Source organism: Liolophura sinensis, chromosome 6 (genome assembly GCF_032854445.1).
Source record: "Liolophura sinensis isolate JHLJ2023 chromosome 6, CUHK_Ljap_v2, whole genome shotgun sequence".
In the NCBI taxonomy this organism is placed as follows: Eukaryota; Metazoa; Mollusca; class Polyplacophora; order Chitonida; family Chitonidae; genus Liolophura; species Liolophura sinensis.
The window spans coordinates 67050981-67078284 of record NC_088300.1 but is presented as its reverse complement, the minus strand read 5'-3'; the positions used below and the strand labels follow the sequence as shown (position 1 = coordinate 67078284).

Below are 27304 nucleotides of genomic sequence, written 5' to 3'. Positions count from 1 at the left end.
TTCGAAATCAAGAAATTTCGAAATTCGAATACAAATATTAAAGCTCTTTTATTGCATGTTGTAGGCTCAGTGGTGAAGCATGTTGAAGGTTTTGGTCCCGTTGACCGCCTGAGTATACCCGTGGTACAATCTTTCAGGCCACCGACAAAGAACTATAATGCCATTTTGTTTTAAATGTTAATTCAGGCTTTTTTCAGATTTCTCATTTGACGACGCTGGAGCTAAAACGTAATACTTTTATGTCTTCTGGTTTTGACGCTATGCTATTCGTTTTGAAAGAAACTATATATGAAAATCTATGCCATATATATAACTTCTTACGCGTGCCTCTATACCAGAAATTATATAACCAGCATGTCCCAAAAGCTATCTGAGTAAAGAATGTTTACGTTATTAGATTTTAATGAGAAAAACATGGCATCGGTTATCCGTCCCTTACGTAAACCACGTGGGAGTTGAAGTTGGAAAGATAAGGAGTATCGGATTCGGTAAAAATGTGCAACAGCTGACTCGGTGCATCATATCGTATCGTAGAGCTTTTTGAGCTTGTAATCTATCAAGATGTGTTTCTAGAGTAGTTGATGGAGGGCTGATGATCCAACAGACGTGCGCAGAACCTAATGATCTGTGATTAAATTCCATGTTACGCAGGCTAAGTAAAGCTGTTCACTGCCTCCTTTCCAAAAGTTTTTTTTCTGAAAATATAAGAAGATGGTTACAGCTGCATATACAATATACTGATAAATAAAATCATCCCTGATGGCTAAGCCTCCAAAAGCCTTATACTTTCGCAAATATTTTCACTCATATGACGATCAATAAATCATGGTTGGAGAAAGTTGGACGGCAAAGGGACACCACAGACCTTTGCCGAGTTATACTGAAGCGGAAGTTTTCCAACGAATAGTGAGAAAGAGGGAATCTGAAATCCCATGTTCAAAACCGGATTTGAACCCGCAACTCTGAATGCAAGGGCCCTAGCCACCACGTCACGCCCGCTTCCCCTTTCACAAATATAGTCTAGTTCGACTGCAGTTATGTTAAGTTTCATATAAAATCACTGTTTCACGTACATTACGTTATTTATTTATTTATTTGATTGGTGTTTTACTCTGTACTCAAGAATATTTCACTTATACGACGGCGGCCAGCATTGTGGTGGGAGGAAACTGGGCAGAGACCGGGGGAAACCCACGACCTTCCGCAGGTTGCTGGAAGACCTTTCCTACGTACTTATATTATTTATGTTCTAGTGCCTGGTCTTGGCAGCTGATCGATTGATTGATTGATTGATGCTTAACACCATACGCAAGAACCCCAGTCATCGCTTATCTGATTTTACTTTCCATGTTGTACGTCTATAGTTATACTGTCGTATTGATTGAGGAAACAGAGGACCTACAGAGTAAACCATCGGCCTTTGGCAAGAACCTTCCAGGACAAAACTCTCCCTTCTGTGAGATTTTCATCCGCCAAGCGAGCTCAGTGTGAATAGAGAGGCATTTCTCACAGACTACAGCCCATCTAGATGTCAAAGCCAATGTTGTAAAGCAATGTATTGGATTCAAGTCCCCAGAAGTAAGATAACCTCGAAGATTCTGGGGCCTCCGTGGCTCAGTTGGTTAGCGCGCTAGCGCAGCGTAATGGCCCAGGAGCCCCTCACCAATGCGGTCGTTGTGAGTTCAAGTCCAGCTCATGCTGGCTTCCTCTCGGCCGTACGTGTGAAGGTCTGTCAACAACCTGCGGATGGTCATGGGTTTCCCCCCGGGCTCTGCCCTGTTTCTTCCCACCATAATGCTGGGGCGCCGTCGTATAAGTGAAATATTTTTGAGTACGCGTAAAAAACTAATCATATAAAGAAAGAAATAAATCGAAGATTCTGTGTCTGAGGCTGGGATTGAACCAACGCCTTGTGCGTCAAAAGATGGACCCCCGTGATCACGAATAAGGACGACAACAACGTAATGTCATGGGTCTGGTCGTCGAAGATGAAACCAGAAGACACCCTAAAGGTCGCGAACTGTTGAGTGATGACTTGCAATGGCGAAGAACTATTTAAAATATTCTTTTATGCAGATCACAGCGAACATTATATGGGCAAAACTCTGTATAAAAATTTTCTTCCAAATCTGTCAATAATTTTTTCCGTATAGCTGGTGACAAACACACAGAAAGACAGGCGGAGAAATAAACAATAGCAAAAACATAACTTTCTTGTGGCGGAGGTAAATATTTATATATGAAGATCAATATATTTAATGTTAGCAAAACACCACGATGTTTTCTTTATCGGAATACAGACGTGAAATGATATGTTCTGTAACAATGAAATTGTGGAACAAGATGAGGGGAATGGATATGGAGAAATTCTATTCCCAATGAAAGCCACTTAACTGTTATATTTGCTAAGGTTTTTAACTCGGTCATATGATGGTACCGGAGAGATGGGAGAAGCTGTATATTCGGTGACCAGCCTACAGTCATCACGTGGTCCCATGCTGTCCACTCGAAGAGCAAACAGCCAGCTATAATTGCGGGGGAATATTCATTACATATTTATACTTTTGTTGGACGTGTTAATTGTGCAAAGTAAGGATGGAAGCCGGTTAATTGTTCCCCAGTGTGTGCGATCTGTTTATCCGTATGCTCCCGGGACGGTTGTCTCTTATACTCTCCCTCTAGTGTCGAAATAGGCTACATATGAAGTCAGTATATAATCCGTGATTTGATGTGGGGGCCGACTATACTATAGATCGGTATCACTATGTATTAGTGCTGGTGTAGGCCGAGTCCCGCTGTATACACTGCTTCCCTGAGCACAGTCGACGCCGATAAACTGATACCGGTAGGTAAAATATCATTATACTTGAATCTTTCGCGCATTCATCTAAATTTGCATAAGAACTGAATCTTGGTTTCTTAAGCTGTTCCATTGTCGTCCAGTGGTTAGTAGTTGTGAATGTATCTCCTGTGAACGCCCAGCCCCCCCCCCCCCCTTTCAAAGCACCCAATATCAAGGATAGCCGTATGGCGAGTAAAACGAGAGGAGCGACGAAACAGTGTCATCGCTGGCACATGGTCAAACGTAACGGTGCAAATCTGGCCTCCTCTCAACTGACATCAGTTATGGTTTTATTCTAACATTTTATACAAGTGTTTTAATAGTAGCTACTTTTACACTCGATAGCATCATACACGAGTTAATAAGAATTATACGTGACAACATGCAGTGATGTTAAAAACAATTTATTAGACTTCACTGGTCTAAAATTACCATAAGTGCTGTGTTGCCATCATATCCAATAAAAAAATAACGTCAAAGAGATGATTTATCTTTGTTTTGGTGTATAATGTTTACACACAAAGGTTTTGCTGTATAAAATGATTGTAGTCTCACAGTTTGAGCGTGTTAGCATCTCCACTCGTCATTGTCAACAAACAATTAGTATACAGATATATCTTGGCGCCAGATTGCTGCACGATAACAGAGTCATTTTCTGAGCTGCAATTATAGAGCAACAATGTAATTAATAGAACAGCGATGAGATAAAGCCCGAAGATATCGGCTTATATTCAATGTAAGCCATGTGAGTATCATCAATTCTCTCCTATTTATCAAGGCATTTTAGAGCATATTTGCTGTTTGTTATTTTATCAAATATATGCATATCTTAATGGTAAGATATGGACAGATCATAGTCATCTGTCAACATAGCTTTGTGAAGCCCGTTAAAACATATGAAAGAACAGGACAACTATGCAATTGCAGTTTTTCGTCAGTAATATGGGAGATATTATGATTTCCAATGTGAACGTGAACCGTATTGTTTTGGCATACCGTACTATAACAATATAACTTTGCTAAATCATGTGTTACGCCCTGAAATGAGCCTGTATATTCTGCAGAATCTGTTTCGAGAGTCTGACTGGCGTAGTGGAGCGATCTGGACAGATATGGTCATTTATTTATTTATTTATTTATTTATTTATTTATTTATATATTTATTTATTTGGTTGGTGTTTTACGCCGTACTCAAGAATATTTCACTTATACGACGGAAGCCAGCATTATGGTGGGAAGAAACCGGGCAGAGCCCGGGGGAAACCCTCGACCATCCGCAGGTTGTTGGCAGACCTTCCCACTTACGGCCGGAGAGGAAGGATATGGGAAGAAATCTCGCAACCGCAGGGCTAAGTTCGAGAGACTATTTGCGGAGCTTTAGCTTCAAAATTCCTCATTTCATAAAAACCTGATCTTTTTCATGTATAACTGATATGTTCTTTGCCACATCACAAAATATCAATCACTTACATTTATTTTCCATAGCGAATTTATGAGGGTAATATTCTGTTCTGCTGAAAATTCTGATCTAGTTCACGGCTTAGCGCTTTGGTTATAAATGTACACGTAATACTTCTAAGAATTTAATTTAAATATTACAATTGACTATTTTTTGTCATCAAAGGGCACTTAAGCAAAAAGGTAATAAGGCCGTAACGGTCTTCCGTAGTTTTGGTTCAATAAATTACGTACAGCGCAGCAGTCTTGTCAGACGGGACACATTCCGTCGGTGAGTAGAGCGAGCGCATGTACCGCTACGCTGACCAACTTCCACATCTGTTCAGCGCTGTTCTTACAACCTCTCCATCTGATGATTCCTCTGTACACGGCGCTTCAGCCCTCTCTCAAGGAACTTCACCAACAGCTTAACTCCACTTCAAATACGAAGAGTCTGAATTCGATACTGTGCGCCAAAGAAAAGGTAAGACGTGACTATATACCGTTAAAACCAAACGGAAGAAACTCGAAACTTTCAAATTGGATAAATGTTTGCATGTTGCATAATGCTCGTATACCAGAAGTCTCACCACATACTGCAATTTGATGAAGTATGAAAAACGTTGTTTACTCTAAGTCAGTGTTAAAGTAGGCTACTGTACTAGTTTTTATATGATTTTCAAAAGCTTGACATTGTTGCTCCAATAAAGCGACTGACAATACCGCTGCGTGACAAATTTTTCAATATGGTTGTATGTTAGACTGCAAACACTTCAAATCGCATTATGCGTAGTGTAATCTGAATACGTATGAAAGGTTATTGCCATACACTTTTAAACATCTCGCCCTGTTTTTTTGTTTTTTTTTTTTCCTGTTATTCCCATAAGTTGAGTTACAGCATGAAGACTGAAAATAAGCAACTGCACAACTGCTTATATTATATACATGTATGTCTTATACCCCGCATGCGATTGCGGCACGTGTACAGTTGTGCAAGCATTTACGTCATGCAAATCACGTTATCATAATTGATCTGACTGTGTACTTATTTATGTAGGTCTGTTGAACAGCATAAGTACATCTAATAAAGGTACAGGCATTTCCTGAAGGGGAAGACCATAGGGCAAGAGTCACCCGTTGCCCGGACTGTGGTCATAGAAATGGAATGTATATATGGTTTGGTTGACGTCATATTATGTGTAAGCACTTTTAGCAAAGGCTTATCTTAGTTTGTCACGTGAGTCGTTTCTTTAAGATCCAAAGGTTTGACACCGTAAACCAAACAAACCTGTCAAGTGTGTGTTTAACAGTTGTCAGAGTTTTAACCCAAATTGATGTAGACTAATGTGGACGATTCTTCATAGATATGACCACAGACGTATCTGACACCAGTGTCAACGCAGTGTTGACATTCCATCCTTCCAGCTATCAGCTTTAATAAGCAATCTTTATATAATGTTAAAAAAATTGGCTAGATGAAACCCAAACGTAAGCGTGTATTTACGGGTATAGGAAGCTGTGGATAGAATCGTTTGCTCCCACCATAATACTACCGCCATCGTATCAGTGAAATATTGTTGAGTACGGCGTAAAACACCAATCAAATAAATAAATAAATAAATAAATAAATATACACAGATTGACTTTTGCCGTGTCTTTGGTGGCCTTTTAGATTTGGTAAAAAGGACATTTTATCCACAACCGTTCATCTAATCGACTGCTAATCAAACTTGCTGGACGTAATGCTGATGGCCTAAGGAAGTGGAATGCAAATAAGCTGTGGTGACGTCACAAAGGGACACTGTATGTAGTATCTTACATCAGCCACGTGTGTTGCGTGGTTTCTCACAACTATAAATCGCGCTATGACCTAGTCAATCATGTGTGCATAAGCCCATTTTATACGTCACGCAAATTCAAATCTCACGAACCGCCAATAATACTTCGAGAGGAATCAAAATCAAAGCCAGAACAGAAGAAAAAAAATTTCACTTTGAAAGCCTACACTAAAAGCTTTTCTTATTACTAGGGTATCCAATCCATCTATTTCTTCACTTCATGTGGTATTTTGATCCCTCTGAGCGGATCACGTATACACTGGCCCTTCGGCCTAATCGTTCTCATCTGGTTTCCATATACTACTTGAGTATCATTTGACACGTGTTCTTAGCTATCAGAAAGCTGCATCAAGCTGTGAGAGAAGATTAGCCGTCAAAACCTACAAACTGAGTGAGAATTATATACTGTTCAAAATCCCGGACTAGACCTATATATGTGTGTACAATACACGTATTTCTAACTAGAAAGAACAGTTTTACACCCAGTGATGTTACACATGAAATATTACACGAGTAATGCTACACGTGTAATATTACAACAGTAATGTTACACTTGTAATAATACACGAGTAATGTTACACGTGTTATAATACACTAGTGTTTTACACCCTCAGTTTAATGTAATGAAAATTTCGTTGTAATCTAAAACATTAAAAGCCAGTGAAACCAATCGCTGAGTCTTGTAATAATAGTCTGTGTATAATGTAATTATTATTCTTTAAATGGGTGGTGTACTGAAAGAATTACGTGTTGTATATTCTTTTTTATTTTGTCTGTCTCTAGGTTACGCGACGATGTTATGTGTATATGTATACGGTGGGTTTTACCTCGTACTTAGCAATATTTCAGTCATATGACGACGAGGAGTCAATAGATGTGTGTACATATATTGCGCCCCCTTATGGCAGGGTGAGTCCGTGCGGCCAAATTGCTTCCGCCTCTGAAGTATCATGCCGACGACGGATGGTACGATTTTTTACAACTTATCTTCTAATATGGGCCTGTTGGTCAGTTTTTTAACATCTTATCTTTTAACATAAACCATTGACTTAACGAGGGTGTCGGAGTGGAAGATGACATTGAATTCCTGTGAGATGTCGCAGCGATACTGCGAATGTATGCCTGTGTTGATACCTGTATGCTCAGTATGTATATATTTAATTGTAAAATGTAGTTCATGCTTCAAAGTATATAGCATGATAGCAAGACTTGTAGAAACTCATATGTGGGGAATCTATGCAGTCGAAACACAGATTCTTATACCAGCCGTCGTCGCAGGTCAATAATTCAATACGAGGTTTAACACAAATCACCGAAGAACTAAAACAGTATATAAAAAACCGTTCATGTAACGGTAAAACCCATTTCCCAACGTGAATTTTCTTCGGAATAACAATATTGCATGACACGTGTCTTTCACGAGTCTTTCTGACACCAGCAAAAACACATCTCCTGGAACAGTTCGCTTAAAATTCCGTTTCTCATTTGTCACCCACATGAGACAAGGAATTTCATCGCCGGCCCTTGATTAATGTTACTTGTCAGTTCATGTATGGTGAAGTGTGGAGTCTTAACACACTAAATATTATATTAGCCAGTAAATCACGCTTATCTTGTACGCTGAGGTACTTCAAAATGTTGTGGAATTTTTTTTTAATTCCACTCCTGGGATGCTCTCGAGAGCGCCTGTGGCGACTCTTCAACATTCTTGGATAATTTTACTGTTAAGCACGTTTTTGGCTTCAATATGGGAGGACTAGTATATTCTTCAAGGTAGTAATACTTTTCTTTTGACAAATTGGCTTTATTTTTATTTATTTATTTATTTATTTATTTATTTATTTATTTATTTATTTTACTGGAGTCTAACGCCATACTGAAGAATATTTCACTTATACGACGGCGGTCAGCATTATACAGTGGGAGAAAACCAGGCAGAGCCCAGAGGAAACCCGCGACCATCCGCGACGTTGCTGTAGATATTCCCACGTCCGACCGGAGAGGAGGCCAACATGAACTGGACTTTAACTCACAGCGATCGCATTAGTGAGAGGCTTCTGGGTCAGTATGATGGGTTAGTGTACTTAAGCCTAGGCCATCATGGCCCCTGAAAGTTGGGTTATAAAAGAAAGTTATACAACGCGATATTCTTCACCTGCAATTACACATACAGGCTGTTATGTCATGACGTCATTTTTATGTTATCTGTCCGTTAACGTTTCAATGAAAATGTTGGTGATGATTCTCATCAGTTAATAATTGCTTCCCAAAATGTCAAAGACTAAGACAACACCACGCCTTTGTACGTGAAAGCATTAACCTGGTCATGAGTTAGTGGCGTTACTGTTATCTTGATGGCTGATAAGTCCTCTCCGAGGTACGATAAGACGTTTCTCCAAATCGCCTTCAGCTTGTCTGACTCCTGGGTCTGATGCCCATTAGTCTAATTGAGTTGATTAGTGCAGGTGTAAGGGTAGTCATAGTTATACGTTAAATATTTTTAGAAACGTCAAAATTTGTTATCTTTGTTGCTTTTGAAATCAACACCACGAACATGTCGAAGGTGTTTATATATAACCTTTTTTATCACTGTTGAAGAAATATACTTACAAACAATTTGAGGTATCACTGCAATGAATGGATGCACGGCAAGACCTTACATTACTTCAGAAATACCAGCATTTGAAAGAGTATTTCGAAAACTTCATCTTCTGGTTGAACATAGAAAAACTGTACATGTATAACTAACTGGACTTTCACACATGCACCAGGCTGGTTTCTTTGATTAGGCCTACTTATAATCCCTTTTGAAGTCCACGTCAAAACAGATATCCTTGTATAGCACTGTTATAAGCATAGGACAAGGGTCTAAACTCGTACAAATTCACGTGCGGTGATGGTGATATAAATAATGCGAGTTTAAGCCCTATTCAAACACACCAGATAAATACATCTGTGTAAACTCAAGCCATGCGCGATACCACTGACTATCGGTACCGCATCAGTGGCCTGATGGTAAGAGCGTTCGCCAGAGACGAAAGATTTTTAAAATGGTACTTGTTGCTGCCTCGCTCTGCAGCTCTGAGAGGTTAGAGCGAGAAAACACGACTTGTTGGTCAGGTGTCAGTATAATGTGACACGAGAATAGATCATATATGTACATAAACCTAATGACTTCTCGTCGTGATGTGAAATCCCATTGTTAAAAAAAACTGTTACGAACGACGTGAACCCAAATCATACACACACTCCATTGGTCGTCTCCCACCAGCTCCTTTGTATGCGTTACCATGCATGTTCTGAAACCAATATCCGTGGAAGTTTTAATTAAACATTCACAGATATACTGACATGTCTCGAAACACTTATATACGATCGCGGTCAATACTCGAGGTAAATCACCGATTAAATTTGGCAAGTTATATTGACGAACTTTTCAACGTGTGTCGTACAGACTTGCACCTCCTATTTGTGTATGGGGGCCAAGTCGTCCAACGGTCACCATCGCCATCGATCACTTTTCTCACAAAAGCCTTATACAATCTAGACTGGCAAATCTGAGGTTTGACCGAGGTTTGAACCCTGCACCATGAATTCCTCTTGGTTAGGAGTAGCATATATATTATCACCAAGTTACTATTGCTGACTTATGACCTGGCCCCTATAGTTACTATAGTGCAGTATTTTACTAAAGCATTTATAAACTGTTGTAAATTTAAAACATTTATAACGAGTCTTGTATGCAGAGCATGTAGAGGGCCCAATAAACCTTCAGAATATCTCATTTTTGGTGATGCTTTATAGATCAGACTTTAACGATAAACTGGCTTGAATTTGTTTACGCAAAAGAAATAAATGTTGGTAAGTGTCTCGTGCCAAGTGCGGGCGAAGTAGGTGTTAATTGGGATTAATCGTTACCATGCCAACCACTGACAGACTTTGGTACATTTTGTATACACACCGTATCAGACATCCGCCAACAGATTTCGTTATACCTGAGTCTGGGCTTAGTATGCTAGGCTTTGGTTGCGGGTCACACACCGCGATAGTGTTAGGTTTACGCTAAACACATTCACATCAAAAGTATCTGAAACAAACTTCTGAAACTAAAATGATGATGTGAGAAACCAATCTGGTTCAGCGTAGTTTGACCTCGCCTAAATCTAGAGTATATCCAAGATACATTGGTACAAGCCTAAAGTGGACTTTGCGTGTGATATTACCAAACAATAAATGGTATAATTCACTGCTTCTAGATTTAGCTCACAATTTATTTATTTATTTATTTGATTGGTGTTTTTACACCGTACTCTTACGGGAGGTAAGATTATTTCACTTATACGACGGCGGCCAGCATTATGGTGGAAGGAAACCGAGCAGGGCCTAGGGACACCCACGACCGTCCGCAAGTTGCTGCAGACCTTAAATGTACGGCCAGAGAGGAAGCCAGCATGAGCTGGACTTAAGCACAAAGCGACCACATTGCATGGTGGGATGCTTCTGGGTCATTGCGCCGTGCTGGCGTGCTAACCCCTCGGCCATGGAGAACTCACAATTGGATGTGTATATAGAAGTGTAGTGACGTACAACATTTAGTGTGATATTTCTTAAATTTCTCTTGACATATTTCACACAGCCGTCGATAGCACAGCCATACTTCTAGAATAATTAGAACCGAATAAAATTCTCTTTGAACTGACAGCATCCCTTTTCCCAGTCCTTGTTCCAGGCTATAGTAAAACTACGTGGGAAGATCTGTTAATAACCTACGGATGGTTTCCCCGCCATAATGCTAGCCGCCGTCGTATCAGTGAAATATTCTTGAGTACAGAGTAAAACACCAATCAAATAAATAAATAAACCCATATGTCTTGTTATAGGTCAGTTGATGATATGCAGGATATAATCTGCACATCTCTTATAACGGGCTGGGAGGCCTCCGTGGCTCAGTCGGTCAGCTCGCTAGCGTAGCGTAATGACCCAGGAGTCTCTCACCAATGCGGTCGCTGTGAGTTCAAGTCCAACTCATGGATTCCTCTCCGGCCGCACGTGGGAAGGTCTGGCAGCAACATGCGGATGGTCGTGGGTTTCCCCAAGGGCTCTGCCCTGTTTCCTCCCACCATAATGCTGGCCGCCGTCGTATAAGTGAAATATTCTTGAGTACGGCGTAAAACACCAATCAAATAAATAAATATAACCGGCTGTAGATCAGCTATTTTTGTGACACGAATTAGGGTCAGATGACAGCATACCAAGTGTTGCATGACAAGGCCGGGTTTAGAGCACTTGACAGTGTAACAAGCGTAACATGATAAACTCTTTGACCCAGGATTACATCACCTGATACTGTAACAAGGATTAACGATATCGGTGTATTGTAATATCATGCTGCTAAACCCGGATTTTCAGGTCAACCGATACCGTGAAAAACGTAAGATGACAAGCACATAGACTCAGATGTAAGTCATTTGATATTGTAACACGAATTTAAATCAGCTTATACCGTGTCATGTGTAACATGACGAGATGTTATTCCTGCATTTGTGTGTAGGTCAATTGATCTTGTACCAGGATTTATGTCAACTGATACCGAATAAAGCGTAACATGACGTGCAGTTGCACTCAGTTATAGTTCACTTGATACTGTAACACGAATTTACTAATACCGCGTCAAGTGTATAATTTCAAGCTGTTATTCCCCGATTTATCTAAGCTGATACTGTAACATGCAAGTGTAATTTATGTCGACAGCAGGCTATATCAGTTTGGTCTTGAAGTGAATCATGACCAGATGTTATAACCGGGGAAAAGTCCATTGATACACATGGTATAGATTTGCCCATTCTGGTAGTATATATGTGTACGCACTTAATTGCTGTGGTAAAAATGTGTTCATTACTTAATTGGGACATCAATTATTACATAAATGTTTATATTTACTTTATACAGTGAGATAAATGTATTACAACTGCCGGATGCAGCCCTATCTTATGTCCTGGATCTAAAAGGTCAATGCCCCCTCCCCCCACAATGAGGAAAGCTTACGATCATCAGATATAACATCATCACTATTAAGTTTACCGCTGCCATGTTCATACCTCAAGACCCGTATTCATTATTACCATTAAAATAACCTACATTACTTTTTCGAATGATAGTCAAGTATTGTGGATGTATTCTGTGTATACCACGACTATAAAATGTATTAAAATTGTATATATATATTTCCTGTTCGAATATGGTACTCAAGATAATATTGCGACTGTATTTTGCGTATGCTATTCACGGCGATAATAATACTGTACCTAACCAGTATTCATTATTGCCATTGAGATAACATTTCCTTCTCTAATGAGCTGACCAAGCCTTTTGACTGTATTTTGAATATAACACAATTATAAAAGTATTGTGGATCGATGTACTTATTTCCTATTTGAATAAATTTGAAAGTATTGCACATGCATGCATTCTGTAAATACAACCACTGTACTGATACTGCATAACGGCATTTAGTAATGACACTGAGATAGCTAACACTTCCTTTTGTAATGGGGTAATCAAGTACTGAGAATCTGTTTTGTATTACATATAATTATATATTATTATATATAATCCGTGTTCAGTATAAGCCGAGGTATTTCTAAACTCTCGCAGTTCACGCAGGCTTGGAAGAGATAAGGGGCTCTCGCAAGCTGACGCGGCTAATATAACAGAAACACTGTCCTGTGAAACTGACCGATTTTTTTATTGCAATTTTTTCAACCAAGTAAAATGCTTTTGAAGCATGTTTTTCTTTACAAGTTTGTTGCTGGGACTAAAATAAAAGTTATGCTCATGATTGTTGTTGGGATCCAGTGGGTATTAATGGCGTCTTTCCGTGGTTGAAAAAGTTCGTTTCAAGATCTATTCGGTGAATGCATTCCCAGCTATCTTAGCTCTATATGTATATGCATTTTCCATATATAAGACTACAGTGTGAACAGTAAAACCAGAGCTGCGACAACAGTGGAATAGTTGACAAATGGTCGCACCCTGAACTAATACTACTGTTATACTAGTCCCAGGTCACATGTAACCGGTGGAATCTGGTCTCGTGTCAATTTACTTCAGTTAAGGTTTTATTTCTCTTCACGTATATGCTTACATACCGGCACCTTACACGTCCCGCTATCAAACCGTGGCTTACAAAAACAAACTTACAGAAGAACGTATGCAGACGTCTAGCAGCCTGTATTTATGAAGTGATAAAAATATATGTGGCGTCATCTGTGGCCAATATAGGCACTAAGATTTATAGTTAAGAAGAAACTTTCATAAACACGTATACATAAGCATTGGAAGGTTCGTAATAGATGTAGCTGAAAGCTTGGGACTATGTTTTGGAGATTGCCAAATTACCTTTTTTTAACATCATTTTTTTAGGATTTTAGTGGTTGTTTAATGTTTACCTCACACAGGTCATTGTCTAATCACGTGACATTTCTGACGTTAACACACTGGTAGGAATGCAGGTGGGCAGTAATTGGGTCACCGAATACTGAGTGTGCGCAGATGGGGTGTGATGGTCCTGTCAAATTACGGTACTAGATGAGAAAAACGTGTCATCCAAATAGGATACTTATGTTTGCTGTGCCTGGGTAACACCCTGTTTTAAGTACTCAGCTAGTGATCTACTGTTTGTCAATGCGTCTGTTACTAGAGACTTTTTGACGGTTTTTATTTTCTGAAATGACCGTAAATGGGTAAATTAAGGTTATGTTCACCACGCAGGTGGTAATGGATTATTCCATAGTCTATGTTTTATAGCTGGTTAAAATCAAGCCTTCTAGACATTGTTTACTCTGTGGTAAATGGAATGTCATTTGCATAAGTAACGCTATGAGTACACCATAATGTTCCTTATGCAAATGGTCTTCCATCGAACAAATTATAAAGGCATGCAGAGTTTTGTTAAGCATAAGTCATGGTAATTTTCTGGTCGTGTGCAGAAGAGCATTAGAACATCAACCCATTTCAGAAATATTTGTCACGTACTTCTGGACGACCCGTAAATATTAATCGTAATAGAGGGTGTAATATTTAGGTGTGAATATACCAATAAAGGCCTCCTCGGTAAAACTCTACATCTGTTACTGAATGTGTATGAAAATTACGGTATTCTACACCGTAAGACGCCCCAGCTAATGATAGCCTTACGTGCCAGCGCTAGTATAGCTAACCGGTGCAGAACAGGTGTTTTCCTTCCGTAATCAGGCAAAAAAAAAAAAATGCCGGTTTACAACGGCTGAGATTCTTTACATATGTTACCTTCCGTTCAAATTTTTTTTCATGGCCCGCCACCGTCATATCAAAACTCATAAGCTAGGTGGCTGACGTTATTCCTAATATGCATAAGGAACTTTAGTCTGTGGTACTCTTTTAGGACAGGTGGCTAAAACTATAGAGATTGCACTTGGATTTGATGGAAACTTTTGACCTTTACAGGTCATGAATATTTAATGAACATGTCGGTTCGTTTGAGTTAAGTTTGTCAACTAAGGGGCTTAACGTGGCATTTGTGTTTATGTTGCAGATGACACTTGTCACGTGACCTCAAACACGCGGGCTTCTGGCAGGAGTTAGTGAGTTGTGTGTGGCAATGGCTTCGAAAAACTAAAACGGATGGACTTTACTTTTACGTTGAAAATCACCTTGTGAACTTTAACTGGACCTGTCAGTCATGGATGGCATCTGGAGCCTCGGCAGGGTAAGTTGTTTTTCTTTTAACTCCAAACTCTACATAACGAATCACACCAAGCAATGGTTCTGAATACTGGGACAGAAATCTGCAGTCAACAATTAATGTTGACTACAGTTTTATTTTGCCAATTTGTAGTTTAAGATAGTAAGAACTACAGTGTACATACGTATACTGTATAATTGATGCAGTCTGCGCCAGTTCCAGCTTTATGTATTTCGTTTCAAAATACATCCTATGCTTGGGGTAGATTTAACATTTAAGATCTCTTTTTTCCCCTTTTCACAAATTGACGAGGGGGTTGTCGCACCGGAAGAACTCTATTCACTTACATTGACCTTGGCCAAGTTTTTCAACTTATTTAAGTTATATTTTGTGGCAGACTTTTAAAGACAATATCTTTTAAAATAATTTCATCAAACGTGTATTACATGTTCACCTAGTCATATTAAAAAAAACATATTGCTTTTGATTTACCTTGTCCTATTTTTCACAAGCCGTTGGGGCTATGCCTTCATCACACTTCAAACAATTTTTCTCTTGAATGCTTGTAGCCATGTTTCCCAAACTTATACTACATGTACACTTGGGAAACCTTTTCAATTTCGGTGACCTTGGCCAATTCTTTTAAAGTTAATGGGGGTGATTTTAAGTTATATTTTGTCACAGGCGTGTAAATACGACATGTCCTGAAGTATTTAAATCAATTATCATATGTGACTTTTCAAAATTAATATGCACTTTGAAAGAGTCCTCTTTATTTTTGATTGGCAGGTCGCACATTTGGTGTTACTAATGCAAGATCTGATGCTGTACACCGGTGTTGGCTCAGTGGAAAGGTACTCGGTTAAGCCGAATTACCGCTATGGCGTCATGCTCGATGTGGGAAGCACGAGCACCAAGTTACGTCTGTACAAATGGCCCAAGAGAAACAGTAAAACTGAACTTCCAAACATACATGATTTTTACGACAAAAGGTACAAACCGAGTCTGACGTCTTATGCTAATGATCCGGAGGCGATCTCCGCTTACCTCCAGCCAATCATCGACCGAGCCAAGGATGTCATCCCTGTCGATATGCATGCGGAAACGCCCATTTACGCTATAGCAACAGCAGGTTAGAACTTACTAAGGTAAACCTGTCATCCCAGGCGCAGGTATCCCGGGTATAAATGGTTCTATGTCGATTACCGACACGTGTTTCATGACAAATAAATTGTACAATAAAACTGTCATTAAATGAAAACAATCACATCTGCAGGAAAACTTCGATTTCTAACATAGCTATATCAGCTTGTTCATTTCTGTTACGTAGAGTCTTCTTCCAATGTTTGTTCTTCAGAGGGATTCGCCATAATAATCCACTAAAAGGCAAAAAACTCCAGGAATTTATGATCTGTCTCTAGCATTTTCAAGACTGATTCGTTGAAGTAGTAATGCGTTATTTTCACTGTGACGTAAAATAACCTCTCCCCAAAAGACTTAGATTGCACATGCCAGTGATACCAGATGCTGAAATGAAAGCCCTCGTGTGACCTCATGCAATCGCGGAATGAGCATCAGGCCCCCGGATCACGAACCGAGCTTAGACTTAAGTCAAAATTTCAAATAACTCTAAAACTGTTATTTCTCACGTAACAAGGTCAAAATACTGCTTGACAACTTGAATTCTGGCAAAGATATCGTAACACAAATTAACACAATTTTAATGATTGAAATTTTGATTTAAGGCTAAGATCGCTTTGTCATTCCAGGGCTTGTTGGTTATTTTTGCGATTACAGAGATTCTGAAATGCACATTGTGTGACTTGGGTGAACATCGCAGCGTATTAAACTAGTAACCTTACTTATACTTTGAACTAAATCAGATTTATCATTTAAAAATTCATATATCAATTTTCTTTAAATTTATTTTTGAACCCGATGTATACTTGAAATAATCCCGTGGTATTTGCCAACAGGAATGCGCATCTTGAACGCCACCGCTTCCAGTCGGGTTTTTAGCACTGTACGCACTCACTTGGCTAACACCTCGCTCTCCCCCTTCCTCTTCTACCCACGACAAGCTCGGATCTCTTCCGGGGAAGAAGAGGGGGTATTCGCCTGGATCAGTGTTAATTACCTCAAAGGGGCATTCTCCGGAAAGAAAACGTGAGTTTTTTATTTATGATTTTTTTATTTCTCATCTATTCGGTCATTTCCAACTTAAGGATATTTCACCTGTATGTGGTTGAAAGCAATCTTTGGTAGGTGATTAATGAACTTTCTTCAAATTTATGACAAGGTTTTGTATAATATTGGTAGAAATTAAGTGATCTCAAAAGAATATCATATAAGAATTTCATGTAAGACGTCCCAAACAGCATATCGGAGCTAGTGCTACGTAGATCCTAAGAACCATAGGCAAGGGAATGGCTACAATCTGTGACGATGGGGAAAGTCTTTGTTTATCGGCTCTTATAGCTTTTATAATCACTCAGCTTTGGGTGACCATCTCGGAGAGATTTTCCACACGTTTTTGGTGACAGCAGCTTTCCAGCCCTTAAAGCTGTACACACAGATTTCTTGTGTCCTTCAGGTCGCTAATTCAGAAAATGTTTATTTATTTTATTTATTTGATATATACTATATATATACTATGTATTTTATAATACTCAAGAATATTTCACTTATACGACGGCGGCCAGCATTATGGTGGGACGAAACCGGGCAGAGCCCGGGGGAAAGCCACGACCATCCGCAGGTTGGTGCCAGACCTTCCCACTTACGGCCGGAGAGGAAGCCAGCATGAGCTGGACTTGAACTCACAGCGACCGCATTGGTGATAGGCTTCTGGGTCATTACGCTGCGCTAGCGCGCTAACCGACTGAGCCACGGAGGCCCCTCAGAAAATATTTTAGCATGCTGTGTAGATAGAAAGAAAACAAGAATGATAATTGCTAAAATTAGAACGTCCATTTCACTGAATAAGCGATCATGCTTCTCACTGGTAAAGGGGGAAAATGAAATTTCGTTATGGCGTTAAATAGTTCAATAGTACTCACTGACCATCAACAGGTATGTGTTAAACACAATAGAGGAACAGGATTTATTTACTTATTTTTTATTTATTTATTTATTTGTATATATACGTACGCTTTATAAAGCCTGAAGTAATTAGACGGAATCACGTTCAGAGTCTGTTTTGATTGATTGATTTATTTATTTATTTGATTGGTGTTTTACGTCGTACTCATGAATGTTTCACTCACGAGACTTCGACCAACATTATGGTTGGAGAAACCCACGACCATCCGCAGGTTACGGCAGACCTTCGCACGTACGGCCGGAGAGGAAGCCAGCATGATCTGCAGAGTAATGCTTATACACTAAAGATAATACCTCTATACAGACTAATCATTTGTGAATTTGCCAGTTCTGACTGTTTCCACAGTTTACCCTCACAGTTCACGGGTGTGCTGGAAATGGGTGGAGGCTCCACGCAGATAACATTCTTACCAGGGGGACCGATTTACGCCGGGAAATTTCCCGTTCAGATCGCTGGTCGGATTTACCCGCTCTATACCCATAGTTACTTGATGTATGGACAAAACTACATGATTAAGAGAGTCAACAATCATTTGACCACCCAGTCCCCGGGGGCCAAGGGGGTCTACAACCCATGCATGCTTAAGGGTAGGTATCAGTATGAAGAGTCATGCACGGCATATATGTATATGCTTTTGGGAGACACCTTAATACTTACTTTGCTTATTATGCTAATTGACGCGTCTAGTGATCACCACCATGTATATCTATATAGAACAGAAACATTATGGGAATTGGGAATGGCCCTTAGATTCCCAGTCAAATCTCCGACAGTCTGTCTGCAAAATGTTTGGGTTATCTGCCCTTCGAGATTTCTGTAATGTTCATGACTCACAGGAGGAAAAGTTGTCAACATGTTTTTGTACAGTTTGGTTCAGTTTCAGAGATTGGTCACAGAGCTAGCTCGCTGCAACTATCAGATCTTTGACCAGCGAGGCAGCGTGTTCGAATCCAGCTTTCACATTTTGGCTGCGGCTTAAGTCAGGAGGTTTTTAGGTGCCTGCATTTTCTGTTTTATACCTTGACTGCCCTTATACAAGTGAAAAATCCTTGACCACGGCATTAAACACTAATTGATCAATCAGTCAGTCGTTAACATGTGTATGGCGCCCTGTGTAGACTGCATGAGGTGTTTGACTCTTCACTGAGGTGGTCCATCTTTTAAGCTGTATAACATTTTATGAATGTTATATTCCTTCGTGGGAACCTCCGTGACTCAGTTGGTTAGCGCGCTAGCGCAGCGTAGTGACCCAGGAGTTTCTCTCACCAATGCGGTCGCTGTGAGTTTAAGTCCAGCTCATGCTGGCTTCCTCTCCGGCCATACGTGGGAAGGTCTTGCAGCAACCTGCGGATGGTCGTGGGTTTCCCCAAGGCTCTGCCGGGTTTCCTCCCACCATAAGCTGGCCTCCGTAGTATAAGTGAAATGTTCTTGAGTACGGCGTAAAACACCAATCAAATAAATAAATAAATAAATAAATATTCCTTCTCTGGAAGGACGTCAGGTGAAACAAAGCTTGTAACGAAATTGCAAAACATAGGTTCACCTTGAACTATCTGGCTATTACGACTTTCGTAAATTTTGCCATTTTCATTCGAATTATATACTTCATGAAGAAAAGTGGCAGAAAAATATAAATTTAATGTAAAGGTCTGGCAAAGTAAAAAAAAGTAACTTTGTAATTACTGAGGACATCATGTCACAAATTTGCATGCTATATAAATGAGAATTTATTTCTTAATGCCAAAGAGCTGTCAGGTTCCTGGCGAATGGCCGTAGTTTTGTCAAGGCTCTGTCAGTTACTCGACTAGACAAATTCATTAATTTGGCTCAGTACTTTCGTCATACTCACATTTAAGTGTACATCATTTTCAGGAGATTCCCGGGATGACTTTGAGTGACTATCGTTGGCTCTGGTGATTATATGAAATGTGAAACTTTACTAGCCTACTTCCTAAAAAGCGCTGCCGATAACTGGTGCTTTCCGAAACCCTGTGCCATTGGTCGGACGTACCAGCCGAGCGTCAAAGGGAAGATGTTTCAAGCCATAGCGGGCTTTGTGTATTCCTCTAAAGATCTCGGTGTAGGACCAACGTTAATACCTATGGAGTTAAGAGAAAAAAGCCATAGCGTATTGCCATAAGGTGTGTATTTATACGGTACTCGTTTCCAAACATTGTACGATTGTATCGAAACTTCACCTTATGAATATATTATATACTAAAAAACATTGAATGGTTCTCGTTGAAGACTTGCTGGAAATCAAAGTGCGGTAAAAGCGGTGAAACGGAGCCCTTTTTTTAGCACCTACGTAAAAAGTTCCAATATGTAGCTTCTATAAATGTGATCTTTCAGGTTAAAATGAATGCACATCTCTGCCATGACCGATAATGAGTCAGCATTCAAGTGCATAAGCTGCGACACAGAGTCAATCGGTTAATCTCTGCAAGCATGACTGGATTCGTCATAGATACAAAATATGAAAACATATACTGAAACTGCACACACATCCTTGCTGACCTTACTAGTCTTGTCTTACCCGAACGTGTAAGCAAAGAACGTGGTGATGTCAAAAGCCTCCTACATAGTCATAGTGCACATTTCTCAACAGATTCATCATGAAATCCATTAGACTGGAACCGCATTTAACCCTGTACCATTCTAATATAATATATTGGTTTGTTATATTTTTTCTAGACGCTTGACGAAGCTGAAGTTATGGGTATATCTAGTAAGTTCGCCTCCTCCTTGTGCCTGATGGGACTTTATATCCCGATGTTGCTGACGGAGGCGTACGATTTCCTCCAGTGACCAGGGCCATCACGGCGTCCAACACAGTTGGTGATAACAAGATTGGTATGTTACATGTATTACTCCCGTACCACTCAGTCTGTACTGTCTGAGACTAGTGCAAAGTACAGAAATACATATACACACTAAATGTAAGTGTTTAGTTTTTAAACACATTTCTGTTATAGTTTACAAACTCGTCTCTATGTTCATTCATAAAAAATCTATGTGTTTATTATAGTAAGCATGTGACAATCTTAGGCCTACATTGTAATGTTTGGATATTTTCATTAAACACTGGATAATCCAGTAAAGATTGCTGTCTTAATATTAAGTGTAGAAAGCTAGTGCACATGTAAAAATGTTTACTGTAGTAAAATATCGCATAGTAAATATCGCATGTTTGCTATGTAAACATATCGCGTGTTAACTATTAGCCTATAGTAAACATGTTTGCATGTTTATCTGCATTTTGCACAAATATAAACACAAAGTCATGTTTACTGGACTGTTTGTGTTTATTAAAAATATCCACCAAATTACTATGTAAACATGTCACATGTCACATACTATATCAAACACATCTCAACCCGTCTCCAAGACGGGTTTCTTAATTGTAACAGAAATGTTACGAAGACTTATTTTTAGTGTGTACACATATTTTATAAGCCTGTTACCTGCAAATTTTCATGAAGTTACCTGAAAGTTATTGCAATCTGCCATTCTACCATGCAGTATGTGAAACGATTGATTCATTGGTTGTTTTAACGCCATAACGAAGAATACAAGTCTGTGCGAGGAGAAATATGCTGCCTATATGTGCCAGTAATATTGGGCCTGCCCATTGGAAACAGGATTCTTACTCTATGTTGTAATTCCCCAGCCATCAGTTGTCCATCTTCCATTGCATACTCTCTATATGTACGATTACCATTTGAGAACTAATTCCTTTTATCTTTCAGCGTGGGGTCAATGGGAGCCATGTTGTACGAAATAGAGCGGCTGGAGTTTGTTCCAAACCCTGATAGTTACGTAGAAGCTCCGTTTTGTGGCAGCCCTGAATCTGTCGGGATATGTTTGGGCTCATTTGCCTTTCTGTGTTACTTTCCTTCCATACTTTTGTCTGAAACTGCAACCCACAACGCTCAAAACACAAGTGTTATATGAAACCCAGTCGCCGACCTTTTATGATGTCATCTGCCTAGTGTTTTTTCATTGAGCAGACGACGGGTTGGAAAGTGGCCACGTGATCTGTAATCGTTATGCGACAGCTACAATGATGGAATCACCCTGTCTTGTTTTGTCTCTGAACTGAAAGCTAGCGTTCAGTTTAAAATTATCGGCTGTGAGGTAGGCCAGTAACTTCGAGATGAACGTGAAGTGGTGAAGAATGCCGTGCAAATCTCTGGAAATACAGCAATAACAAAAATAACAACAAAAGTTATATTAGGGGTTTTAAGATATTCTTATCCTGAACTAGATTTTATATATAGCTCATTGCAAATGTCACAGCCTTGTTATTTTGTAGGCCTTCTTGAAACTCCATCTTCTTCATTAATAAAGACAATAATATGTTTCACCACACAGGCAAAGTGGGGCCAGTGCCATGAGGGTTAAAATTCAGTCAGGGCAGTGGGTTATCCTGCTTGACGTAATTCTGGCGTATAAGTTGTCTTTTGTTTATTTATGCCTTTGCAATGAGGTTTTGTGGGCAAACTAATAACATACCACCCATGCATTGCAAGAGGGCAGTGGCCAGTTCAGCTTGGACCTGAGTCGTTATTGCTCGGGAAATGGTACATGCAGTAACATGTGGTTCATTACAAAAGTCATAAAATGAACATAAAACAGTGATCAAAGCTGAAAACAGATTGATCGACGTCAAGCGTCTTTATCCTGTCCCTGGCTGATTGTTACGAATCGTTGATACTAACTCAAACATTAAAATGTTCAGCGTTGTTCCCAACATTGGCCCTGTATTTGCCACTTGCCGTGATCTCACAACACTTTCCACCTAAATGGTCGGGTCCAAGTTGTGTAAAAATACATCATTCTCTGCTGTCACTCTGCAGTGCTTGTGAAATTCATGTTTGCTTTACGATCTTAACTGTACAGAAAAAGTTACGCATCACAAAACAGGGGAAAAAAAACAAAAGAAAATACCGCTGTGGTGGACTGGTGTTAGATGGACAGTGTTCCCACTAGCGTAGTGTACCGGTGCTCATGTATAATGAGAGATGGTTTGTTTTCAGTTGTCACTGTTGGATTTCTTGACGTACATTAGTTCTGAGATTCATGAAGTCTTCTTTTATGCCTTTGTTTAAATATAAGACATTTTCTCTTGTTAAGAAGGTGCCTCCTGGTTTATTCTTAATGCGTCATATCAAACTGTCTCTAACATATGGACATCTCAAAGCGCTCTCACAAAACACTGGATATATAGAAATTCACGGATTATGTCTTCTTAATTGTTTCCATGCAATAACACAGAATCAAGCATGCTGTGATACCCGTTGCTGGTTGTCACAACAGTTAGAATTACACCCGTGCCTTTGATATTAATAGAATAAGTACTATTCAGTCAGGGACAACAGCGAAGTAAGGAAGTCCAGCTAAGGATAACAATTGGACGTGATTTCTAATAGGATTTGACTTGATACCATATCATTAAACGTTCAGTGTCGGAGTGTATGTGGTACGTGGGAATTTCTGTTTTCAACAGTGCATAGTCGTGAGTTTCCCCCGTCCCCTGCCAGGTTTCCTCACACCATAATGCTGGCGTTAATAAGTGAAATATCCTTTTGTACGTCGTAAAACACCAACCAAATAAATAAATCGGGAGTTCATTTGTTGACGTCCATATTCCCGCATCCAGGTGAATTATAACATTTGGTTATAATCGGATGGTAAAATGTGGAATTATTCGACAACCAAGAAAGTTGCTCAAATGACTTCAAAATTCATAATGCTTCCTCGCAGTGTCCTTTATATATACACGGCAAACAACTTACAGCCAAAATGCATGCATTTGCATGCATTTTCTCAAGGTAATAAATGCTATGGTGACAAGTTTCTCGTGATTCTCAGTACAACATTTAGATCCAAGTGAAACGTATAGTTTATGTGGAATTCATATTTTTTTCTCTCTCATCTTGTTGCTATTATCTGCGTACTGTTTTTGACCTGGAAAAAAGAAAACTATGTATTCGATGGTTAAAGTTTTCCATTTGCGAATTTACATACAACATTAACATAATTTTACATCACTGGGAAAATTTAAAATAAATATAATACACATCGTGTGATTGTAATACTTATATGTTACTGTTTATGTAGTGTACATATTTTTACCATGCAAATGTAAGCGTATGGAAGATTCGTGCGGTTAAATATGTATATACAAATTGACAAACGATAGGTTAAAACCGGATGAACGCCAACACGTAAACAAAGCTGGAACAAGTTAAACAACGCCCTGAAATTTGGGACTGACAAATGACGTTATTGCTGTTATATGAGACGCAGCGCGGAAACCCTTATCTGGACACATTGACGTGACACACGCTGTGAACTTGAAGTGACATTTTCACCAAATATATACACCTGATGTGCCCTTATGAACTCTTATAATGTATACAAGGCATGATATTTCATGTGGAAACAACACACTATATTGTGTGACAGTACCATGATTAAATGCTAAACTGTAATGACATTTGTAAGTGTTTTGTTGCTGCCTGGTGCATACTTCTTACAACGCATGTGCCGATCTCTACACTGGCTTAACATTTCTGCCACCACTACAAGCTCAACCTTTGGAGCCTCAGAGACGCACCACTTGTGTCCTGGTACCGAACTATTTAATCAGCATTTATCAAAAAATTGTCTCAAATTTTGGTTACGAAAATCATTTTGTATCTTCATGTGTATATAATTTGCTATAAAGTATAATTAGAAACAAAGGTTGGTTTTTGGATTTTCTGACATCACTTCCTGTCTCATCTCTGACCCCAACGATTTTCGCGTTGTCCAAATTTTTGTACAAAATTTGCCAGCTGTGCCAGTGATGTAAAGGTGTATGGTTAGTGTGTTGCCCTTGCGGATCACATTCGCTTCTGCAAGATCAGTTTGGCGGTAATCTCACACATCATTTATGCCATTTTTCAGTGCACAATTTAAAGTGAACATAAACGATGGGACTAGGTCTATGATGCCAGGCAAAATGATCTCCAAAGCTATTTAATTAATTTTTCAAAATTTTTTTGAACTATAAAAAAAAATATTTAAAACAGCATATGGGGACCTTTTCGGACCACATCTAATTGATATTATGTCAGATCACTTTCTTCATATAAACAATTTCCCTTAGTTGTCTACGTAACATTTCGAAGCTTTTAGATGAAATCCTCTGGAAAACTCCCTTAGGGTTATATTAATACGTTTGAATGGGTTAGGCGCCCCAAAAAAGTGAAAATCCTTTCGAAAATATGGAATAGAAAATAATTTCAAAACCATTTCAGCATGGTTTAGAAGCAAAATGTAAACGAATAATTTAAACTATTTCAGGACACAGCTCTCTATTTGTCTTTCATTTGAAGCACACAACATTTTTTTGCTTTATGTACACTTGGTGTGCATGTTTAGGTTCTATCTTTTTGTACAGTATAGACATGATACCCAAGCGGGCACAGGTTTTTTTTCAGAGATCTCGACCACGTCTGTTTTAGAATTCGTTTAAGGGGAAGTCATTAGCAAACCAACTCACGTCGATTTGTTGTCACTTACCGAATTCCGGAGGAAAAAAATGGCATATCACCTGAGAGATCTCTTCCAGCTAGGCTACATGTACATTACATGTACCTATATATACAAAAGCCTGGATCCTGTTCCCCACAGCGATCGTGTTGGCTAAGATGATTTTAACCACCATGACTACTTACTGGTATTTCTTGCCACAATAGTCGCACTTTGTGGACACTGTCCCACGATCACGCAGCTCTCTTAGACTTAGTCGTAACTTCAAATGTGTTTACTGCACTGAAATCGTAATTCACCTGAAGTCTTTTTATTTTAAGACAAAGTCTGAATTAGTCTCAAACAACTTCGTGATCCTGAGGCCTGACTTACTGTGACTGTAGGACAGGATGAGTGACAAGGGCGGCAGTGAAGGTTCAAGACCAACGACCTTAAAAAAATAGGTCAAGGTCAAAATAAGGTTCTTCCACATGACTAAGAATGCAAGTTTGAAGAGAATTGAAGATTCAAGAGGTATCACGTTTACAAACGGTCAAAAAATGTAACGTAAATAAACCCAATGATCTTGAACGCCAAGGGCAGTGAAAATGAATAGAATTCTTCCCCATGTTTGCGGTGCAAGTTCCGTATAAACCTGGATTTATGCTTGATTTTTGTTTAACACCATTCTCAAAACTTTTTGACTTATATGATGGTGGAGAAAATCGACCTTTAGCAAGTTACAACAGAACTTTCCCCCGTGCTACGAACACATCTGAACGACATATTGGTGAAAAACAAGTGGTCTTAAACCTCAGATATATAGAGTGCGCAAACAGTAACAAGAAAGTCGTCAACCGCAGATATAAAGAGTGCGCAAACAGTAACAAGAGAGCAGTCAACCGCAGATATATAGAGTGTGCAAACAGTAACAAGAGAGTCGTCAATCGCAGATATATAGAGTGCGCAAACAGTAACAAGAGAGTCGTCAACCGCAGATATAGAGTGCGCAAACAGCAACAAGAGATCCGTCAACCGCAGATATACAGAGTGCGCAAACAGTAACAAGAGAGTCGTCAACCGCAGATATATAAAGTGCGCAAACAGTAACAAGGGAGCCGTCAACCCCAGATATATAGAGTGCACAAAAAGGTGACAAGAGAGTCGTTAATTGCAGACAGAGTGCGCAAACAGTAACAAGAGAACCGTCAATCGCAGATATATAGGGTGCGCAAAAAGGTGACAAGAGAGTCGTCAATTGCAGATAGATCGAGTGAGCAAACAGTAACAAGAGAGCCGTCACCCGCTTTAATTTTGTCACCACATTTCAACGAGCTGTGGCAGAGGGAGAATCTACCCTCCTGCCAGATTTTGATTGATATATACAGGGTGTCCCAGAAATCGTGCACCATCCTAATTTTCATTGTTTTTCTGTGTTTCGGATTTAATACTGATTTTAAATTTTTTTTCTCTCTTTCAGAGATAATTATGGCTAATAAACTAACAGTACAAGAAAGAGTTGAATTGGTTTTTATGTTTGGAAGAGATGGGGCAACACACCGCTCTGTAGCTCAAGCATTCAACCTCGAATGCATATATGGCTATGGCTCTACGCCATATTGGCAATGTCCGATCCATGCAATCAAACAGGACATAGACAGAGGTGTTATCACAAGCCAACTGTCTCTGCGATTAGCGAACGTTTCTCGCCAAGAGGAATTCCGACCTAATCTATTCAGTTAATAGTTCATTCCTGTCTTTAAAATGATGCTTTGTGGGCAAACTGATGACGTATTACTTATGTATAGCAAGAAAATTATGGTAAATCCAGCTTGGACCCG

At 39.4% G+C, this 27304-nt stretch overlaps 1 protein-coding gene across 4 annotated transcripts; it reads left to right on the top strand.

The window, feature by feature from the left end:
* Positions 1–2752: 2752 nt before the first annotated feature.
* On the top strand, positions 2753–19974 carry LOC135468547 (ectonucleoside triphosphate diphosphohydrolase 8-like). Of its 4 annotated transcripts, XM_064746863.1 has the most exons (7): positions 2759–2845; positions 4627–4763; positions 14690–14863; positions 15629–15971; positions 16816–17005; positions 18288–18529; positions 19815–19974. In XM_064746863.1, the coding sequence occupies exons 3-7, from the start codon at positions 14837–14839 to the stop codon at positions 19838–19840; spliced, it is 828 nt and encodes a 275-aa protein (XP_064602933.1). In that variant the 5' UTR covers positions 2759–2845; positions 4627–4763; positions 14690–14836; the 3' UTR covers positions 19841–19974. The 4 variants fall into 4 exon arrangements, with proteins under 4 accessions (XP_064602934.1, XP_064602933.1, XP_064602932.1 ...); XM_064746864.1 differs by lacking the exon at positions 4627–4763 and having other exon boundaries at positions 2753–2845; XM_064746862.1 differs by lacking the exon at positions 2759–2845 and having other exon boundaries at positions 4250–4763.
* The last annotated feature ends 7330 nt before the right edge of the window (positions 19975–27304 follow it).

What these genes read in the sequence shown, in the direction of transcription:
- LOC135468547 (XM_064746864.1), top strand. Translation starts at nt 14,837, where the DNA reads ATGGATGGCATCTGGAGCCTCGGCAGG. An exon ending in TTACGCTATAGCAACAGCAG is followed by an intron (nt 15,972 to 16,815) that starts GTTAGAACTTAC and finishes ATTTGCCAACAG; the next exon opens with GAATGCGCATCTTGAACGCC. An exon ending in CAACCCATGCATGCTTAAGG is followed by an intron (nt 18,530 to 19,814) that starts GTAGGTATCAGT and finishes CATCATTTTCAG; the next exon opens with GAGATTCCCGGGATGACTTT.